General features: G+C 35.4%; 1 protein-coding gene across 1 annotated transcript in view; it reads left to right on the top strand.

Annotated features, from left to right (window-relative positions):
- Window positions 1-23,620, top strand: part of Unc13c (unc-13 homolog C) — a 576,758-nt gene that overhangs the window by 388,394 nt on the left and 164,744 nt on the right. The window contains exon 18 of the mRNA XM_078049590.1: window positions 835-920. Within this exon, the coding sequence (XP_077905716.1) occupies window positions 835-920 (86 nt within the window). The remainder of the gene's footprint in view (window positions 1-834; window positions 921-23,620) is intronic.

The raw sequence follows: 23,620 nt of genomic DNA, 5'->3' as shown, positions 1-23,620 counted from the left end.
TATTCAAAAGTATTGTTGCAACTATAAATAACACTGTCATTTTAATTTCAATTTCTAAGGTTCATTGTACATATATAAATTTTGTATTTTATAAATTTATATACTGAGAAATTATTTTAGTAGCTTTTCTTAATACTTTTTAGACATTCTTAAAGAAGACAACTTTTTAGCAGTATTTTGGCCATTTTCTATGTACAAAATCATGGTGACCATAAAATGCTATTCAGGGTCATTGGACCTATCCTCAAATTCAAGACATAGGAAGATGGAGTGTTTGATAAAACTGAAGGGGCTCTTTAGGCACAAACTCATTACAAGAAATTCTTAGAGAGGCCTGAGCATCATGACTTTGGCACCAACATAATAACATAACTTAATATAAAATGTCTACTTTCCCATCACCCAAAAAGTTTTTAGCACATTACTCTGGTGTGTGTATATGTGTGTACCTTCTCTTCCTCTACTTATGAATGTTCATAAGCAAAAGTATTTAAAAGTAAGGTACCTCACAGCAGTTCATAAATACTTTTGCTTATGAAATTTCTCACAGCAGGTATTTCACAGCATGTTATTTTTATACAAAGAAAATAAAATGTAATGCTAAAAACTAATTTGTATGCATTTAGTTTTATTAATTTTTAACCATGAGAAGAAGTTCAGAGGTTAAATATTTGATCAATGGAAAACTTCTACATTTAAGTTTTAAAATACCAATTGAGATCGTGTGTGTGTGCGCGCGCGGGTGCGTGTGCGCGCGCGCGTGCTCACGCTTGTTGGTTTTGTTGCAGGCATGTTCCTCTTTTTGATACACTAATCAAATGTACTTCATTTTAGGTTTCCTCAAGAACTAAATATGGGGAAAATAAGTGCTGAAATCATGTGGACTCTTTTTGCTCTAGATATGAAATATGCCCTAGAAGGTAAGTACAAAATCTATACTTATTAGAATATTTGCCTTAATTTAATTGTGATTTATGTTCTTGACTTTAAGCATAAGGAATTAATTCATTAAAAACATTGACAATTGTCATCATCTTAGTTGAAAAACATATTTTCACCTGTTAGGAAGATAAAGGACTCAGAGCATTTGAAAGTCCTAAAGAAGTAACTACATGCTTTAATCAGGTGGCCTAAATTGCAGAATCATAATGGATAATTCTCTGTAGGATAACGGTCAGACAGGAATATTTTATGGCAGTTTACTTACTAAGGCTGCCATATTGAGAAGTGGATGAATAGTACAGGACCAGGTATTTATATAGACTTGGAAATAGTATCCATGGGTGGCAGGAGAAAGTATTAACTGAAGCTCACACAAGAAAATACCAAGGGTTTTCATCAAAACATTCCACTCTCAACAAGTCCAAGTCATACAATGTAAAACAAGAAAAATACAGCTCTAAGTTCAAACATTTTTATAAATATTGTTTGAGTACCTACACTGTTAAGAATTAGTGGTGGGATCATAAACTAGCTTCCTGTCTCCTAAGAACTCACATCCTATAGAAAAATGTTTTTGTACTTACTCAACAAACATATATTGAGTCCATAGATACTAAATTATTTATGGGTATACTCAGTGTGTGGGATTCAGGAGTAAATAAGATAGCCACAGTCCCTGCCTTCAACAAGACTACAGAGAAAATTTCAAGCATTGCTACAAGCAGACAGTTGCAATGTGGAGTAGTCAAGGTTAATGATGATGGAGTGACTAGAGCAGAGGAACCTAAATCAGACTTTGGAGAAGCAGGCAAGGCCGGCCTCATTCCAAAAGAACTTCCTCTAAGAAAAATTTATCTTGGAAAAAACCTAAATGAGAAGTAGGAGCAAGAAACCTCCTGGTAGAGGACCAAGCAGTAACAGTTAGTACAAGATACAAGATGCACTTGAGAACAGAGAATGCAGTCGATCTGGCTAGAAAGAGGTAGTAAGAAGTGAGTCTGGGAAAAAATGACAAGGACCAGCACACAGAGCCTTGTGGGCCAGGGTGAGGAACTTAATTCCACACCAAGAGAAATGAAGGACCATAAACAGTCTTCAGCAAGGGCATGTCTTATTCAGATTTGCAACTTAAATCGTTTTGATTGGCGGGGTAAGCCTGGTTGGGAGTTCATGCTCACTGTGCCACTGCTTTGTCCAAATGGAAGCTTGAGGCTAGCAGATACAAAGGGAACATTCAAAAGTGTTCCTTAATTGAAAAATAAGATACACAATAGTTTATAAACTGAATTTCTGGGAAAGTCGGGGTCTCCCACCCACAAATAGAGAATTTTATCTAATCTTTAAAATTGCACCAGTATTACTCAGAGGCACAATCTCCTTTTTGTGCAATGAGGTGTTCCTTCTCCAGTGTATAGATGGCCCAGCCCTCTCTGCCTCTGCCTCCTAATAGCCACATCTTTTTATACCACTCATCTGTAACTGTCTCTTAGGGATTCAGAAAGTCTCCTAAACATTAGGAAAGAACCACCAGCCAACTGAGCAAGGAAGTTCCTTAGGATAACATTTATTCCTCTGGGTCTATCTCCTGCATGCTCCCACCCTCCTTGAATATCTATCAAACACTTCAAACCTTATGGAATCAGCACAGAAATCTTAATCTCCTCTGTCAAAACCTACTTCCTCTCCCCTACTTCCTGTTGGAATTTTGGGCACAACATTCATCCAGTTACTTAAGCCAATCGTGTGGGAATTGTCATCAATTCCTGTCTTGTCCTCCCCACATACACAGTTCGTTCCTCCATTAGGGCTTTTACACCAGCTGTTCCACTGCCTGGCTTTCTCTTCCCACCAACCTTCACAAGCAGCTGCGTGGGACTCAGCAGATGTTACGCAGGATCTATAATTGCCAAATAATTTTGTTTTAGCCTTCTCTATGACAACATAGTATTGTCTTTCATTTGTTTATTTATGGTTGTTCATTTGATTATTTCTTGTATCTCATCTTCATCATATTGTTAAATCTAGTCTTAGATTTTTACTATTATAACTATATTGCCTAGAGTGATGCCTAGAAAGTAAAAGTTACTCATTAACTACTCATTGAACCAAGGCTTTACCAGGTAGTCCCTTCTCAATGAAGTAGTGGAAAGGGTGATAAAGGAGATGTATATTCCAGACCTTTTGCTACATGATCTTAGAAACATTCAAGTGATGTGTTTTACTGTCCTCACCTGAAAAATAAAAGGTGCCTGTGGGATCAGAGGACTGGGTAGTGGGGGGCTCCCCCCATACACATTACAGAGGTACCTGAAATATTTGGAATTAGCAGGCATTAGTTGCTAGTACACATTTGGCTGGTCTAAGTCCCTGTTTTGCTTACATAGAAACATGTGTGCAACTACTTGACTATTTTATTTTATGTAATCTTCACTTTAAAAATAGTAATTTTAGATAAGTATGATATTTATATTAAGAAATATAAACCTCAAGATTTTAATATAATTGAGATAATGAAATCAGGAATGCTACAGGTGAAATACCTGCAACTTTGATTGGCTGATTATTGATTATGGGTTAATTTTGTACTCAATACAAAAAAAAATGCTGAGGTTGTATCATCAAGAGTAGCACAATTTCTAGGAATAATTAAGATGTTGTGATTTTTATTGGCTTTTTGGAGACAATAATCTCTTTCTGAACAAGAATTTTTATTTGTTTGATTTCCTAACATATCATATAAGTCACCTATTTGTACAATTCAATAGTTGTTACACTTGCATATTTATACCTATTTTCAGGGATGCATAATAAGTAATGTGAGGTAGTCACATGGAATGCAGTTAATAGTTTATCCCTCTTCCATTAGAATAAAAGGCCTTTTTTGTTTGTTTGTTTGTTTGGGGATTATATCTGTCACCATTATATTCACTAAATCTTAATAGAAATTCAATATGTATTTATTTATTTCAGTCACACTGGAATTGGGACAACCCTGTACAGAGAACCTTGCAGACAAAGCCAATATACTTACCATGTTCCAACTGAATATGTGTAAAGATTTGAGAGTCTAGGGAACACAATTCAGAAAGCTTTATCATTTCACTTGCTCTGCAGCTTGGGCAATTCATGCATAACCTTTCCAAACATTAGTTTTCTTATCTATAAAGTGGTGATAATAGTTCCCAGGTTGGTATGAGGATCAAATGATATTTTAATGAACTTTGCAAACTCTGAAGCACTGTGTTAATGGAGGGTGATGTTGCAGTTATACAAAGGGAAGAAGACATGTCAGTCTTGAAATGCCCCCTGTAGGAATCATTGAAGGTTTTATCTTCCAGGAGGAAGTTTACAAAAACATGACAATCTGATCAATTGTCAATTTCCCTTTTTCCATTTAGATCTGGTAGGTGACTTTAAGAAACGTGTCTTTATTTTAATGTGGTATGAACAGTAATTATTAGAGAAAAATGAGAACTAACAGTATCTCAGGAAGTGGAAAGCATATACTTAAAAACAGTCCTCTAGCAAGTTTTTTTTTTTAAATGCATTGATAGTACTGTTCTTACTCTGCCAATTTGCTTCATAGAACACTGTAAAATTAATTGACTGTAGAGCAGTGCTTCAAGCTGCTGACCTAGAAAGACTCTGTGTTGTGATTATATAATTTGGGCTACATAATTCGTTTTGTGATTAAAGCATCTGAGCCTGACTGGTGAGCAACCTCTGATGAAGTCAGGTCAACAGAGCAGAGCTGGCTGGAATTCGTGGGCTTAAAGCTTTGTGGTGTAGCTCTTTGTTTTACTTCACGAACTCATCAGCTGCCACAAAAGAAATAATTTAATTAAAATACAAAACGTCTTTACCCACAAAACTTTGTTCAACCTATATGAGCCATGGGTTTTACAGTTATTTAGACCAAGATTTTACTTCAGGCTCTACTACTTTTCATTCACTTATTAGTGATGATTTTGGACAATATCATCCACTTACTAATCCTGTTTTTGCATTTGCAAACTAGGGACAAAATACATAATTTATAAAGGAATTGTAAAAAAGACAGATATGAGGGTTAGGGAGAGTTAATTTTCTAGCACATAATAAATATTCAACAAATGCTAGTCATTACGATAATAAGATTATTCTTTTGTAAACAAGAACTTGGAAACAATTGACAATAGTGTTAGAATGTCTAGATGCTTGTAAGTGACTAAAATGTTTCACTGATAACTGCAGAGCCCTGCAAACATTATATTTGTCATCTTGGTTGCTTGGTGATTCTTAAGTTGGGCACTTCCTGTATAGCACACTATTTGTCTAACATATGTATATTTCTTCAAAGTCTTTATAAAGTCCTGAAAGGTCCTAACATTTGGTAGGTGGTTTCTAATGAACGATTCTGAAGAGTGCTTGATATTCCTTAAAACACTGGTTCTTAAATGGGTTTTTGGCTGAACTTCAGGTCATATTCTGAAATTGCATCAGGGAAGGGTGTCTATTATACTTGTCAAATTCTCAGCTGACTCCTTAAATAAAAGAAAACAATTAAAACTCACTGAAAAATAAATTAGTTAAGAACGACTTTTACTTAGGTAACTTAGAAATTGAATTGGTTGCAATTTGTAAAACAAAATCATCTTTCACCTGGCATCAGTAAAGTCTCTCAGATCAATGCTCTCCAAAATTCACTGTGCTCAGGATCACCCGGGAATATCATTAAAATGCATTTTCTGACTAAAGAGACTTGGAGTTGAGGGGGAAAGCTTTTCTCCATTTCCAACAAATCTTGAAGTAATGGTCACCATGGGCTGAGTGGCATCAAGGCTTCAACACTGTAGTTAGATGGAATGTCTAAATTCTGGTAATTCTGTCTTCTTATCACTAATCTTTGTCATCTGTTGCTTAGGTATCCTGTTGGACCTCACCATATGGTGATGATTCTCAGACTGGCTCTTTAATGTTCTTGGCAGCTCACCCTTGTAACATGCACAGCTGTTGCCATGAACTTTGTATTCACTGCTTCATGTGCAGTCTTTTTTTGACTTACAAATGTTTGTGTACTCAATGCCTCATGGAAGTCCTTCCCTTCCATCACATGTATGTTGGGGGGCTTCTCTAAAATCACTGTGGTCTCTTTTGATTGCCATTCACTCAAATATAGGTCCCAGATTACCCACTGAATTTAAGAATATTGTTCTTGACCATGTCACCACAAAGATAATGGGCCCCTTAAAGGCATGATCTGTCTCTCCTGGGTCTTCCTGGGTACCTTATAAAATAGTTATAAAAAATGTTATAAAAAATGAACTATCCTGTCTCCACTTAAGCTTCTCTAGCCTCACTGTTAGTATTCTCAGACCTAACATATTTCTGGTCAACCTTATACTTGGTCTGCCGCAGACTAGTAATTTCATATATGACATCTTTCTGGCTTACATGCTGATCCTCAGGACTACCATCGCAAATCACTGTTTGCCAATTTATCTTGATCCTCACCTTTTGGTAGAAAAAATTATTACTTTCTACAGTTAATATTACCTCTCTGGTAACATCTGACATTTCTTATTTCTATATACTGACAAGTATGACACTCATGAAAGAAAGTAAAAAGACACAACTAAATGGGAAGATATCCTTTTTCATGGATTGGAAGAGTAAACATTCTTAAACTCTTCATTCTAAATATTTATATTTAACCATTTTAAAATATCATTTTTATTATATTTATAGAATTAATGTAATCCCCACCAAAAGTCCAATGGTGTGCTTCACAAAAATAGGAAAAAAAAAATCTTAAAACTCATATGAAGCCACAGAAGATCCTGAAGAGCCACAGCATTGTTGAGCAAAAATAAGTAAAGCTGGTGGCACCACACATCCTGATTTCAAAATCTACAAAACTATAGCAATAAAAAAAGTGGCACTAACATTTTTCAAAAGGCACATAGACCAATGGAACAGAATAAAGAGCCCAGAAATAAATCAACACATATGTGGTCAGGTAATCTCTGATAAGGTCACCAAGAATATATAATGAGGAAAAGATAGTTTCCTCAACAAATGGTGTTGGGAAAACTGGATATTAACATGAAAAAGAATGAAATTAGACTCTTATCTTGAATCACATAAAGAATTAGCTCAAAATGGATTAAAGACTTAAACATGAAACCTGAAACTCTAAGACTCCTAGGGAAAAAAAAAATTCCTTGTCTTTGGTCTTGGCAATGATTTTTTTTTTTTTTTCCGGATATGACCTCAAAGGCAGAGGAAAGAAAAGCAATAATAAGCAGATAGAAGAAATTTAAATTTTTCTTCACAGCAAAGAAAACAAGTAACAAAATAAAACTACAGCCTATGAAATATGAGAAAATATTTTCAAACTACAAATACAATAAGTTGTTAATATTCAAAATATATAGGAAACTCATAACTCAATGGCAACAATACCCTGATTTAAAGAGGGCAAAGTACCTGAACAGAGATTGTTCTAAAGAAGGCATACATATCCCCTTTGGGGCATGTAAAAAGGTGCTCAGCATCACTAATCATAAGGACAATCCAAATCAAAACCATAATAAGTTATCACCTCACACCCATTAGGAAAGCTATTATCAAAAAGACATTAGGTAAACTTTGGTGGGGTGAAGAGAAAGAACCCTTGTGTGCTATTTGCCCAGGCCTTGTAAAAAAAAAATGAAAGTAGAATTATCATATGACCCAGCAAGCCCACTTCTGGGTATCCATCTTGAGGAGATAGAATCAGTATCTCAAAGAGATACCTGGATGCCATATTTTTGTACCATTATTTGAAAAAACCAAGATGTAGAAACAACCAAAGTGTACATCTATAGATGAATGGATAAGAGAATGTGTACACACATACACACATACAAATGGAATAATATTTAACCACAAAAGAAGAAGAATCTATCATTTGCAATGTGGATAAAATTGAAAGACATTATACTATGTAAAATAAACAACACTCAAAAAGAAAAATATTTATATGATCTCACTTTTATGTCCACATAAAAATCTAGAAAACTTACATTCATATAGACAGAGGATAGATTGGTAGTTACCAAGTACTGAGGTTGGGAGAAATATGGAAATGTTGGTTAAAGAGTATAATCTTTCAGATATGAGGTGAAAAAGTTCTATGCATCTAATGTACAACATGGTGACCATATTTAAGAGTATTATTTGTATGCTAAAAATTTTATAAGAGAGTGGTCTTAAGAGTCCCCACCATACATACCTACAGACAAATGCAATTTTATCTTCATGAAGTGCTATGTTTTAATTAACTTGATTGTGGTAATAATTTCACATTCTATAAGTATATTATGCTATTACACTGTATATCTTAAATATATACAACTCTTATTTATACCTCAGTAAAGATGAAAAGAGAAAAAAGAAATGTGTCCCTATTAATTGGTGTTAAAATGGAAGAACTGGTATAAATATGTTAAACAACCTGGGAAAGGAAGAAAATCATGGGAGTGAGACAAGTTAAAGATGCAAATTAATAGATGACAATCAAATTTTAGAATAATTTATAAGTAAATAAAGAGAGAGAGAGAGAGAGAGAGAGAGAGAAGAAATGAAAAACACTTCTTAAGGAGATCAAAGGAGGAAGGGAATGGCCTAAGACAAGTTCATAAGTCTGAAACCCACTGAGAGAAAAGTGAAGAGAAAGATGTTGACTTGGTCAAAGGCAAAGGCCCTTATGTTATGGAAATCCCTCAAAGTCCTTGGTAATAGGAAAGCCAGCCTCTGTTACTGAAGAATATAAAGCTTTCTTTTTTTGATTAATCTTCTATTAAAGGAAAGACAGATCTAAATAGTGCACTGGAGTTAAGTCATTTTTCATTGTTTTGCCTTGGAGTCAAATTCTAAGGAAATAAATTTCCTATGATGTTTATATCTTTCTTTGTCTTTATTTATTATTTTGACTGGAACAAAACTCCATGATTTCTGAAACACTTAATGCTTTTATTCTATACCATAGTGCTTCATAAGCCAAATATTGTAGAAAGTAGATAATTAACTTGAGTATTGTTTTATTTATCTTTAAAGAAAGGAGTTGACTGGAGGTGTGTGTAGAATTATGCACTAAATATGTTTTCCATACTTAACACTTCAGCATGCTCTATACATGTTTTGAAGATTAAGATGTTTTATTGCCTTAATAGTGCCATTTCATATCATGTGAGATTATGAGTTCTTTGGGGGACAGGACCACATAGACTACGTTTCGCTCCATAACACAAGCCTGACATGTAGGAAGTATTTGATAAAATAACATTTAACTAAAAATCCAAAGTGCACTAAAAGTGTATATATAGATAAGTAATGTAAGAAGAATTTTCTTCTAGATCAGAGCCAAGGATTGATCATTGTAAGTTTCTATATTTTCCAGTCCATTCTAGGTCAAAGTACATTACTACTCACTTTAATTGTCCATATTGATATTTGGACAACAGCACAATAAAGCTTCACTCAGCTCATCAGAATGCCTTCCATTGGGTGGAAGGCATTAGCTTTACTCCTTATACAGTGGCTTTCTAATATATAACAGTCTATTACACACTAGCAAATGTAACACACATGTGAGAGAGACTCAAATTTTAACCATCAAAAGATTTGTGAGCTGGTTACTAAAAACCAACTGTAATCTCAGCAACTGGGGTGGCTGAGGCAGGAGAATTGCAAATTCAAGGCCTGCCTCAGCAACTTAGTAAGGCCCTAATCATCTTAATGAGACCTTGTATCAAAATAAAAAAATAAAAGGGACTGGGAATGTGGTTGTTAAACACCCTGGGTTCAAGTCCCAATACCAATAAATAAATAAATAAATGTTAGCCTATCCCATCTAAAATCTAAAAACATCCCATTAAATCCCTTGTTACTTAACAAGAAAAATAGAGGTTGGTGAGAATGGATGTTGAGAACCAAGCTGGATAAATGTATTTCAGCCCCACTTTCCTTGGCTTGTTTTGTTTCTTGTTTGTTTTGTTCTATTTTCTCATTCTCTACTTGCTCCCCTGCCCATGTGCATCTCCTGAACACCTGGTACACTCAGGGCTTTTCAACCAATTGCGTGCTCTGTGATGTTTGGGACATCCTGGTTATCTCTTCCAAAGGATGAAAGCATAGTACAATAAATACCTATACAGTCTTTACCTAGATTAAAGAAAAAAAATACTAGGAGGTGCAAGTGCAAATAAATCCTATGTGCCCTGGTGTGTTGGAAGTGACCAACGTGGGAATAAAAGTCAGAGACAACGAAATAAAACTAAGATTGAACTACCCTCGGTTTTTCAGAAACTCAGGAGATTCTTGCCTCCTTTTCTCCTTATTTGAAAGAAAAGCCTCTGTGTTCCTTCACTCAAGCTAACCTCTTCACACTCTCTTCCTCTGGCAGTTCACACTCTCTTCCTCTGGCAGTTCCATTTCCTTTGTCCCACCTCCCTTCCACTCCCAACCTGGTAATTAAGCTGAAACTACTTGTATTATATTCTGGGAGTAGATAGAGATGGTAAGCATTGTATGTAATTGATCTAGAAACATGCTGATATAAATATTTGGCTTCTAAATAGCAGGCAAGAAAAATAGACATCCAGGAGTGTTGACAATGCTATTATTCATCTTAACCTTTAATCATTTACCAATTCACCTTATTATCTATTTCAGTAGGATAATTAAAATATTTTGACCTGAGTAATATACTGTGTTCCTTTGATAGACATTAGAATAAGTATATAATTAACCCACTTATTCTGAGTCCAAGTCCAAAAATAATTAACAGTGAAAAACAGGGCTAAGCTAACTTCTCAGATTATGAATGTGGGCTCACTAGCAGTATAAGAAAATCCATTTGTGAGCACACTCCTTGTGTGTTCTGAAATTAAGTTCAAAGGCTTTTTAAATCTGTTTTTCCACAATTGTAAACTTTAGCAGAATTTCAGGCAGATGGAAGTGAGTTTCCAGAAGCCCAGTGACCTCCTTTATTAGAACTGGGAGATTCAGCTTTGCCTGCTCAGATAGTTCTCACTGTTACAGGGTCAGTATATAAATAGTAAATAAAGGTTTTGATGGACATTTTCTCTCTGCCTGAACTCAGGCTCTAACAAGAACATTCTAGTTATATCTCATGCAATTCTGCTTTTTTATTTGGCTTTGAAATAAAGAATAGTGGACACTGACAATTCAAGGGTTTAGGTATGCAAACCTGCTCACCAGTGTGCTGAGAAACACTGAACTTCTTGTAGTTTTCCATTTGAGATGATACTAGAATTTAAATCCCTTATTAACTCAGTTCAGATTCCATGCCATCAGGAGCAGAGCTAGCCTCTGACAGTTGAGCTGGGTGCTACTGAAGTCACTCTCTTTTCTTCCTCTCACATGTGAGGCCCTAGGAGACAACAAGGCAGGAGATTTGTTCTCTGTCCCTTGTACAGCAAGCCAACCTTACTGAACAATCGTTTTAGTACCTAATCATCTTAGGTGGGCTTAAAGAGCCAGGAAAGAATAAAATGAACAGATCACCTGTAACAGAACATGAAATAGTAGGAAACTGTTAAGTCAGATATCTAAAAAAGCATACACATAAGGTATTTTATATCAGTTATCTACCCTGATATAACTAATAACCCCAAAATATGGTGGCTTACAATATAGATCAGTATGTATTATCTGCATCATTTCTGTAGGATGGGGTGTTCTGAGGTCTCTTATATTTAGCTGCCAAGAAGTTGAGAAACTGAGAAATCTCAGTTGAGAACTGAGAAATCTCAGTTGAGAACTGAGAAATCTCAGTTGTTCTCAGTATAGACCTCTCCACAAAGGAGAAGTGTGACTATCCCCAAGGCAGGGCAGCTAGTGAGCAAATGGCATGTCTTTAGTGGCCTAGACTGGGAAGCCACTTCCCACCACTGCTGCAATACTTTGTTGGTTATATATTTCACTGTTCAGTGTGGGAGGGAGTAAACAGGGACACAAGTTCCAAGAGCCAAAGGTTACTCACTGGTGTCATTGTGCAATCTGGTTAGCACAAGTACTACTACTTGCCCCTCTGGTCACTTCTTTATAATGTTAGCATATGCTTATATTAGAACAAGTTTTTGTTTTTATGCTGATTTTAAACAAAAATAACAACATGTTAAAACCAATTTTCTTCCTTCTGTTTCTTCCTCTTGGTCCCTTCCATTACCTCAATAAAAGGATGTGGCCATAAACCAAGTTGAAATTTTACAAAGATAAATTATCTTCCAGGATGCTAAGGCTCTTGTTAGCCTCTCTAGTTATTCTAGCTATGCTCCTCTGGGAAGGAAAGGATGGTTCACCAAGGAAATTAGCTCCCATCTCCAGAAAGGCATTCATTCATCTCTCAGGTTCTCTTCATTTCAAAACAGTGGTTCCCAACTCTGGCTGTATGTTAGAATCACCAGAGATAGAACCCAGGCTTTTTAAAAATGCTCCCAGAGTTAAAACTCACTTAGAAATCACTTAGTTAACACTTGCTAGGCACTGTTCTTAGTGATTTACAAGTATTAACTCATTTAAACCTTATAACAAAACTATGAAGTAGATATCATTTTCCTTTTGCTTATAGATGAGGAAATTAAGGCACAGAAAGGTTATTCTGCCAATGCCAGATAGCAGGTGAATAGAAGCCCAAGATTCCAGGTAGTTTTAATATATTCTATGATTGAGTACTACTACTCTGTTAATTAATTTTTGAAATATGCAGGTTGTATTACCAAGAAAAATGAATATAGACAATACATAAAAATGTTGCATATGTCCTCTCAAGAAACTATATACACAAATGCCCTGAAACCCATTTGTAGATTCTTCCAAGAATCCATGAACCTCAGTGTCAGAACCTTTGCTTGCTAAAACAGTATCATTCCCTCAGAACCAGCAGAGTCAGCGTTACCTGGGAAGCTGGTAGAAATGCAAATTCTCAGATCTCATCTCACACTTACTAAATCTGAAACTCTGAAAGTGAGGTCCAGCAATCTCTTTTAACGAAACTTCAAAGTGAATCTAATTTGCACTTGACTTTGATAAACAAGTCTTCATGTTTGGATATGGGGTGTCACCCAAAGCTCACTTATTAATGCAGGAATGTTCAAAAGTGAAATGATTGAATTGTGAGAGTTATAACCTAATCAGTCAATCCTCATTTGAATGACTGAGTGGTGACTGTGGGCAGGCCGGGCACAACTGGAAGAGATGGGTCACTGGCTATGTGCCCTAGAAGAGTCCATCTTCCCTATGGCCTCTTCCTCTCTCTCTTTCTCTCCCTGCTTTCTGATCCCATAAATTGGAATAGCTTTCCTCTGCTAGGCTCTTCCCCCATGATGTACTGCCCACCTTGGGCCCAGGACAATGGAGTCAGCCTCTTTTAGCCATCTATGGATACAGACTCTGAAACTATGAGCCTCAGATAAACTTTTTCTCCCATAAGTTGTTATTGTTGGGTATTTTGGTCACAGCAACAAGAAAGCTAATGAAAATAACTGTTTTGGGAGGCTTCTGTATAAAAGCAAGTGATTTAACTGGTGAATGAGCCTAGCTTCATGGTGCTTTGCAGACATCTCATTGTTTTCAGCTCACAGTTATGCAAGTAGAAATTCTCTTGTGCTAAACTTGAATTCTTTCATAAAAATTATCATTAAAAGATAATCAATTGCAGCTATTTGTTCAACTTCTCATTAATACAAACACCTGTATTACCTGTTCTGTATCAGGCATCATGAAAGCAAGTCTCAGAGAAACATACAAAACTAACAAAATAAGCATGACCCTGCCTTGAGGACCTTTTTACTTTATAATAAGCAAATAATTATACAGTTAAATGCATAATTATAAAATTTAATCAGGATATGAATGAAAGTTGTCTTAGACATCTCAAACTTACATGTTAAAAATACACCTCTATAATTAAAACCTCCCACCCAAATCTTATTCCTTTCCTGGATTTTCCAGTTGCAGAAAAATATGCTGCCATTTGTGTAGTGTCAGAAATTATTTTTGATTCATTTATTTATCTTATTCTACGCCCATCTGCAAACACACAACATGTACAAATCCATAAATTATAACTATTCTACCTTTAAAATGTGTCTGACTCTTATCTTTCTCTCCATCTTTACTGTCTCTGGCTACATACCCACTTCACTTTGATATCTCTAATAGCCCACTAAATAGTTTGCACACTTCTGCTCTTGATCTGCTATGCATCAATAACTCATAGTATGCAGAATGACATCAAGACGCTCTCTACAAGATAAAAGCTTCCAAAGGCTTCCTCTTTTAAAATCAGATTTATTTTTTTTTGAACACAGTTTACATTACATCTTGAAGTCTGGGCCTCACCCATTCCTAGAACTTCATCTCACTAATTGCTCTCTCACTCATTGTCTAGTCATACTGCCCTCAGCATGTTCCTCCAGTACTCCAACTGTTTTTAAACACCGGAGCATTCATGTTTGATATTTCTTCCACCTATGAAACTCTTTCCTGCCTCTGTGTAGCAAGCTCCTTCAGAATCCTTCAGGACTTAGTTCACATCATGTTCTATAGTGACCCTACGCTGACCATCCTACTCCTCATATTTTCATGCATCTCCACCCCTTTTCCCCAACTCTTACTATATCTGAATCATATTATTTAGCCTAGTGATTTGTTCGATTATTTGCTAATTCTTTTTTCCCAGAATACTATAAATGTTTTGATTATAAGCCAAAATGAAAAGTATGTTTTTATAGTCATTCAGTACATACACAGAGATACAAATTAAATCAAAGCAAAAAATTTATGAAATATGGATGAAGAAACATCTTGACCAGGATGGGGTGATAAATTCTGAAGATTTATTGCTTTTTGTGTGTGTTGGGAGGGGGCGTGCACGTGCGCATGCATGTGCATATGATGTTAAATATATACAAATTATAGGAATATATTTAAATTATAGTCATAATGCTCTAAATTGATGTCATGGCCCACTGATGGGTCAAAGCCATAATTTTAAAAGCATTGCTTTTAAAATAATAAGCTTCACGAAATCAGAACCCTTTCAATCCCATTTGCAGTTGAGTACTTACTCCTATTAAGAAAATAATTACTGAATAATTCAAAAATATACTATGTAGTACAATCTTAACTCCAACAAAATATATAATCATACATATTTCCATACTCATAAATTTGCAAAAATAATAGACCATATATATAATTTTCTTAATAATATTTGATAAATTGATACAATTTAGGGACTCTTGTGTATTTGCCTCTTTTAAAATATATATATATATATATATATATATATATATAAATGAAAATTTATATTTAAAAATAATTTTCTCTTAAGACTAATTAAGATATTCCTGGCTAATTATCCCTTAGGCAAGGTATTTAAAGGGAACATTTAAATATGAAAATCTGTAATAGGTCATAATTTCCAAAAGGAAAATGTATTAAGAGTATAATCAGGAAAATAAAGTTGGCACTGGCTGTAAGAAAGGCACTAGAAGTAACCACAGTTTTCATATTCTTACCAAAAGCTTGGTCCTTGTCCCCAATGCCAGTTCATGCAATCTAATAATGAGGCATGGCTTTGAGAAAAAGGAAAAAAAAAAAAGGTTTATTGCTTTACTAGGAAAGGAGAAACAACACAGGGGTTCCAGTTCCAGAGGCTGTGGTTCTGCCATCAGGTAAAACAGAGCTTTTAAAGATCTTCAAGGGTTGTATTCCAGGTGTGCTTTGGTAGGGGGTCCCAGGCACCTTGATGGTGTGTTAGATATTCACTTCTGAGATCCTCTGATAAATGTCCCTTCCTGTGGTGGATGTGTTCAAGGATAACACTGTCTCCCTTATCCTGTTAGGGAGGGGGAGAAAGGAGAAAAGAGAAAAAAAGTATCCTTTTAAAATAAATCTCAGGCTGGGGTTGTGGCTCAGCGGTAGAGCACTCGTCTAGCATGTGCACACCCTGGGTTTGATCCTCAGCACCACATAAAAATAAATAAAGGTATTGTGTCCAACTACAACTAAAAAGTAAATATTTAAAAAAAAATAAATCTCAAAGCAAGAGGGCTATATTCAAAAGGTAAACTACTGTTAAAATATGTCGATGTAATAATATATGGTCATTTATGTGAAAAGTACATATTTAAATTTTTATCTTCCCTCTATTATTTTCCTCTTACTAATTATTCAGACATGTCCCATTTGGGAAAAATAAGGGGGAAGAGATTTAAAAGAAGTGATAAAACCTCAGTTACATTTATTTTCCTTATTGGTCTCTGGGGGAAAAGTTTGGAGAAATAACACTTGAAAGTTATTTTTAAAATTAGTTTAGAAAAACTCAATTTAAACAGGAAATTGAAATATTTAAATGCCATAGTCTTGGATACTAATTGCTGCCTTGCTGTCCCTTGTGAATATTAAAGAATACAAAATTATGAACAGATGAACAATATCTAAACGATTTGGCCTCTAATTGTGAAACTTGTAAATTTAGTTTTCTTCTCAATAAATCAAAGCAATCACAAGCCCAGCAATGCATGTGTCTATGCAGATGCAGACAGAGATTAAAAATAGCTATGACTATTTTTGTAATACTTTGGTGAAAACTACGTCTGTTTTGAGATTGCTGGTACCCAGCCAGTAAAAATATTTTGGCAACAAAGGAAAATTGGGAAGGAGATGTCAATTGGCCAGGGCACCGATTTCCAGAAATTTCTCCTGACAAGAGCCCAGAAAACCATTTCTTTTGTTCCACTTTGGTTTTGATTTCTTATTTTGTTCTGGAGTCCTCCCAGGAAGGCTCTGAAATAATAAACCTCCTGTTGGTCTTCTTAGGGTGATTTTTCAGGTATGTGTGTTATAAACACAACTTGGTTAAAACTTGAGGTGAAGGGAAAGGACCTGATTAAAGCCCCTTTATGCTTCAAATCAGAGCTTTTCAAGTCTGATAGATAATATGCCTGTGCGTGTTATAAAATCAAGAAATATGGTGAGAAAGACAAATACCCCCTGATCTCATTTATGTGTAATATAAAAAGTGTCAGGGAAGCTGGGAGAAGAGGCTGGGGGGAGCAGGAGAAAGGCAGGAATAGGGAAAGGTTGATCACGGATATTAAGTTAGATAGGAGTAAGAAGTGCTATTGCACAGTGGGGTGGCTTTAGTCAGTTGGGATGAATAGGAAATCTGTCTTCACTGCTTATCAGCTGGCAACATTGAGCAGTTGTCATGTCAACTCTATGCCTCAATTTTCTCCTGTGAAATATCAGATTGCTGTGAGGAGTAAATGAAATCCTATATTTAATGTGGAAATAGAATTTCTTGGTGCCCAGTAATAAGTGCTCAATAAACGCTAGCTTTTGCTATGCTCTTGAAATGAGGATTCAGTGCTAAAAATTCATCTGAAAAATATTCAACTCCTTGTTGTTCTGAAGGCCTATGAGAATAATGATCTATATGATGTTTCATTAATGACCTAAAAACTCAATTTATTATCCTCTTAGAATATATCAAATATGTGAAGCAACAACATTTTACTGAACTCCAGAGAATATGACTGGATGATTTCTTCTTTTTCTATAAAGAAGTAGATATTACTTTTAAGATAAAAATAGTTATAGGAAATTGAAGACACAAAAGATGCACAAGGAACATTAATGTCACCCAGGCTATCCTAAAATTTTATGTGTTTTAAAATTTTATATAATTTATGTATAACTTCAAATTTTACATAATTTGCATTTCATTGTAATCTATTGTTTTATCATTTACTTTTATTCAGTCATACCCATTCATGATTTAGTTTTTTGTCCAGCAACTTTTGCAAGTAATATTTTATTAGAGCATTATGACTATAGCTAATAGTTGGGATCATTTTGACAAAATCATGCATGCATAGAATTTGATGACCCTATTTTAGTCCCTGGTGTCCCCTGTTTTCCTACTTTCCTCCCTTTCTCTCTTCTCCTTCCTTTACTCTAGTGATTTTCCTTTTAATCATTTAATTTTTAGTGGTGCTTCATGTATACATAAAAGTGGAATTCCCTGTGATACTTTTGCATTTGCACATAGCATGATTTTCTTAAATTAATTCTGCGTTTTCTCCCCTTTGCAGTCCCTCTCTTCTACTTGACTGACCTTCCCTATATCTTCATGATAATCCCCTTTTCTCCTTATTTTGTTTGAATTTCTGTATATGAGAGAAAATATTTGTCTCTTGAGTTTCTAAGTCTGACTTATTTCACTTAGCATAATATTCTCCAGTGTCATCTATTTATCAGCAAATGCAATAATTTCACTCTTGTGTACATATGCCACATTTTCTTTATCCTTTCATCTGGGTAGGTTCTATAATTTGCCTATTGTGAATTGTGTTGCTGTAAATGTTGATGTAGCTACTTTAATATACTATGCTAATTTTATTTCATTGGGATCAATGCCAAAGAGTGGGATAGCTGGGTCATATAGTGGTTTCATTCCTAAATTTTTGAGTAATCTCCATACTGCTTTCCAGAGTAGTTGTACTTATTTGCAGTCCATCAACAATGTTTGAGTTTACCTCTTTCCCCACATTCTTGCCAGCATTTATTATTATTTGTATTCTTGGTAATTGCCATTCTGACTGGAATGGGATGAAATCTTATCATAGTTTTTTATTGTATTTCTCTAATTGCTAGAGATGTTGAACATTTTTCCATATAATTGTTGGCCACTTGTGTTTTACCTTTTGAGAAATGTCTGTTTAGTTTTTTTGCCCATTTATTGATTGGTGTTTCAGTTAGCTTTTTTTGTCACTGTGACCAAAAGACCTGATGACAACAATTAGAGAAGAAAAATTTATTTGACACTTATGGTTTCAGAAGTCTCAGTCCACAGTTGGACATGAGGTAAGGCTAAACAAGATGACAATCAGGAAGGAGAGAGAGAGAGAAGGAGAGAGAGAGAGAGAGAGAGAGAGAGAGAGAGAGAGAGAGAGAGAGAGAGAGAGACAGAGAGAGAGAGAGAATCTGCTCACCAAGGCCAAAATATATACCCCAAAGTCATATACCCAGTCATAGACCTCTAACCATTCTCTTGAAGAACAATAACTATCCAGTGAATACATTCAAGCAGATTAATATACTGATTAATTTAAAGCTTTCATAACCCAATCATTTACCACTAAACTTTCTTGCATTATCTCACAAATAAACTTTTGGGGTACCTTATATCTAAATCCCTGGTCCCCCAAATCTCATGCCCATCTCACAGTGCAAAATACATTTGTTTCATTTTCAAGAATTTCCATAGTCTTAACAGTTCTAAAATTACCCAAAAGTTCAAGTCCAATGTCTCCTCTGAGACTGAAGGCAAGCTCTTATTAAAACTCCTATAAAAATCAAAAGCAAGTTACATTCAATATGTAATGGCACAGAGCAAACATTTCTATTCCACAAAAAAAGGAATAAGGACATAGGTAAAAGGAATGGGAGCAAAACAAGACTGAATATCAGATGGGCAAATAAATCCTGTAGTTCCACATCTAGCCTCTGAAGCACCTGATATCCTGATGTTCTACTCAAGGGGCTTGTATAGCTTTACCCCTTTGACCTTACTGGTTGTAGATCATGTAATCTCTCTTGACTTGTTAATGCTCAATTCCTCAGTTTTCCTCAGTAGACATCCCATGGAACTGGTATCTCTTAATCTCGGTTCTCTGCACAGCAGCTTCAGTTTCCTTCTCACGTCTTCCTACAGTACCCTCTCAGGGGCCACCTGCAGGAACTCCAACCCTGCTACACTTTGCGTGGCCTCCCAGGCCTTCCTTTGGAATCTCAGTAAAAGCCCCCATGACCACCTAACTGAAGCATCTAGCAATTCTGCAAAACTGGCACCACAGAGTTGACACCAAGGTCTGTCACCATCCTGGGCAGTAGCCAAGCCTCCTGGGACCTTGACTGCAGCAGCCTTTGAGTGCCTGGGTGACTGAGTATGGTGAAAAAACTTCCTAGACTCCCCTGGGCAAGCAGGGTGCCCCCATGTTCTCATCTCTAGAGAAATTTTTATTTTTACAACCTTAAGCCTAAGATGGGTATGGTCTTCCCAATTCCTGAGATGCCCTCAAGCCACCCTTCCATTTCGTTTCTGAGAAAAGTATTTAAATTCCTTTAGTGTCTGTCATGTCTTTAAACTACAACTTCCTTAGCCTCAGCTTTACTCATATTTTTCTGACCAAAAGGAAAGTTTTTCAAACCTTTCTGTTGTGCTTTAGTTCCTCATTAACACAGTAAACTTGGCAAAGCCACTAGCAATATCCATGCCAATTCGTGGATGCTGTGCTACCCTGAAATTTCCTCTGCCAGATAATTAGTTTATCTTTAAATTCAGCCTCACCGAAAGTCTCAGGACATGGGCAAAATGTAGTTAATTTTTTTTTTGCCAGAATGTTACACAAATGGCCTCTAGAACGATTTCCAATAGAGTCTTCCTCCTCTGAAACCCCATGAGCAGTCCTTCACTGTCCTGAGTCCTGTCTGTAAGTCTTCTAAATTCCCACCAGAATCACCCATTAAGTTCCACTTGTAGCTTGCATATTTGAGCTTTTCAAAATTCCTCCCCCACAAAGCTGCTCCAATGGCTTCTAAACCACATGGTTGGGTTAGTCACAGCAATGATCCTACCTACTCTTGGTACTAACTTCTGTTTTAGTCAGCTTTTTTGTCTTTGACCAAAACAACTGACAAAAACAATTAGAAGAAAAAAGGATTATTTGAGGCGCGTGATTTCAGAGGTCTAAGTCCATAGCCAGCTGACTCCATTGCTTTGGACTCAAGGTGAAACAGAACATCATGATGGAAGATGTGCAGGAGGAAAATAGATTAGGACATGACAATGAGTAAGGAGAGAGTGGGAGAAAGGAGGGAGAGACAGAGAAATGGAGAGTGCTCCCCAGTCACCATGGAAAAAGTCTAAACCCCAAAGTCATACTCCCAGTGACCTTCCTCCTCCAGTCACACCCCTACCTGCCTACAGTTACCACTCAGTGAATCCATTCAAGAGAAGTTAAAACTCTCATAACCTTCATTTCACTTATAAACTTTCTTGTCTTTTATCAAACATAGACTTTTGGGAGATACCTCATATCTAAACCGTAATAATTGGGTTTTTTTGTTGTTGTTGCTTAGCTTTTTGAGTTCTTTACATATTCTGAATATTAATCCACTTTCTGGGGAGTAGCTGGCAAAGATTTTCTTCCATTCTGTAGGCTGTCTCTTTGCGCTTTTAATTCTTTCCTTTGCTGTGCAGAAGGTTTTTAGTTAGATGCCATCACACTTATTAAGTCTTGGTTTTATTTCTTTTTTTTTAAAGAGAGAATGAGAGAGAGAAAGAGAGAGAGAGAGAGAGAGAGAGAGAGAGAGAGAGAGAGAGAGAGAGAGAGAGGGAGAGAGATTTTTAATATTTATTTTTTAGTTTTTTGGGGGACACAACATCTTTGTTTGAATGTGGTACTGAGAATCGCTACCGCTTGAACCACATCCCCAGCCTCTTGGTTTTATTTCTCAAACTTTAGTGGTCTTAAGAAAGTTGGTGCCTGCACCAATATAATGTATTATTGTTGGTCTTATGGTTCCTTCCAGTACTTGAAAAGTTTCTGGTCTAATATCTAAAACTATGATCCACTTGGACTACATCTTTGTGCAGGGTGAGAGAGAGAGACCTTGTTTCATTTTCTACATATGGATATCTAGTTTTCCTAGTACAATTTGTCAAAAAGGCTATCTTTTCTCCAACATATATTTTAGACACCTTTGTCAAGTTTAGATGACTCTAGGAATGTGGGTTTGTGTCTGTGTCTTCATCATGTCTATTTTGATGCCAACACCATGATGCTTTTGTTACTATAGCTATGTAGCATAATTTGAAGTCAGGTATTGTGATACCTCTTGCATTGCTCTTATTGCCCAGGCTTGCTTTGGCTATTCTGGGTCTCTTATTTTTCCAAATGAATTTTAGAACTGTAGATTCTAGTTCTGTGAAGAATGTCATTATTATTTTGATGGGGATTATATTGAATCTGTATATTGTTTTTGGTAGCATGGCCATTTTGACAATGTTAACTCTGCCTATCCAGGAACATGGGATTTCTCTTTGTTTTCATTGTAGCAGTCTTTCACCCCCTTGGTTAAATTAACTCCCAAGTATTTTATTTTAAGGGGGTTTGGGTTATTATGAATGGATGGTTTTCCTGATTTCTTTTTCAACAGAATCACTTTGGAGAATAGGAAAGCTATTGGTTTATGACTGTTGATCTTGCATTGTGCTACATTTCTGAATTCACTTTCCAGCTCCAGAAGTCTTCTGGTAGAATTTTTGGGTTTTCTAGATATTGGAGCATGTCATCAGCAAATAGAGAAGGTTTGACTTCTTTTCCAAATGAATGTTTTTCTTCTCTTAACTGATTGTTCCAGCTAGATTTTCAAGAACTATAATGAATACAAGTGGTGAGAGAGGACATTTTTGTCTTGTTTCTGAATTTAGAGGAAATGCTTTCAGTTGTCCTTCATGTAGTATGATCTTGGCTGTATGTCCACCACCCTATTACCATAATCTAAACTTAGAACCTTATTATCATTTCAAAAAGAAACCTGTACCTATTAGCAGTCACGTCCTCTATCTCCACCCCCAGTAAATTGAACACTTTCAATAGGTGAACCTCTCGATAGTAGGTTATAGACCAATAAAGCTGTTATAAAAAGTACCTTATAAATAAAGTATTACACAAATGTTTATAAATATTATGATAAACCTCTGAGAGTAACAGATTAAAGCATTATTCTTTTACAAATGCCCATTTTTTACAAGTCCTTCTCTTTTATTACAACGTAATAATGACTTCTTACTTTATCATATTATTCATTATTTCTTTACAACCATGCAGACAGTTATTTCACACAAACTATAAAAGGCAGTTCCATGTAAGCAAAATATGGAAATCTGTAGTAATATTTAGCCTTAATATACTAACTATAACTATAATTTTTCCCATCATTTCTCTTTGTCAATTTCATCCATGTATAACATAATACAGATAAATAATTTCAATTTTAAAAGCATTGGTATATGTGAATATTTATTTATAATTTTAATTAGTTTTGGTTTTAATTGAATTATACCCAAGTTCATTAATTTTATATTTTTATCATGTACTAATTCTTATTCTTTTTCTCTTTGGGAAATTGATATTGAAACTCTGAAGGCAATTTTTTAAATTTATATGTACTTGCCTAAGGAGAGACATGTGAAATCACTTTAGAAGTAAGTACCAAAAGTGAAAAGCAATGTATTTCTGGATAGAATATAAGAGCTTTGATTCAGATAATAAAATTGAAATTCAATGGTACTTTATCTTTCATAGTTTAAAAATGGCACTGAAGTGTATATTGTCACTGAGACACTTCATTGTCAAAATAATATGGCAATTTAAGAGAATAAACATAGGAGTGAGCGTTTACTTGATACCACTTCCCTTTTTAAAACATACTTCACTCTCAGGCATATTTTTAACCATTAAAAAGTCTCTGATCTAATAGTATGTCAACATATTTTATAAGTGAAAGTCTCAGATTCAAAATTAACATTTTTGTAAATAAGGAAAAACAAAAT

The sequence above is a fragment of the Ictidomys tridecemlineatus genome, chromosome 5, assembly GCF_052094955.1.
Source record: "Ictidomys tridecemlineatus isolate mIctTri1 chromosome 5, mIctTri1.hap1, whole genome shotgun sequence".
NCBI classification, from domain to species: Eukaryota; Metazoa; Chordata; class Mammalia; order Rodentia; family Sciuridae; genus Ictidomys; species Ictidomys tridecemlineatus.
The sequence above is the reverse complement of the archived record's forward strand: the minus strand, read 5'-3'. Positions and strand labels throughout refer to the sequence as shown.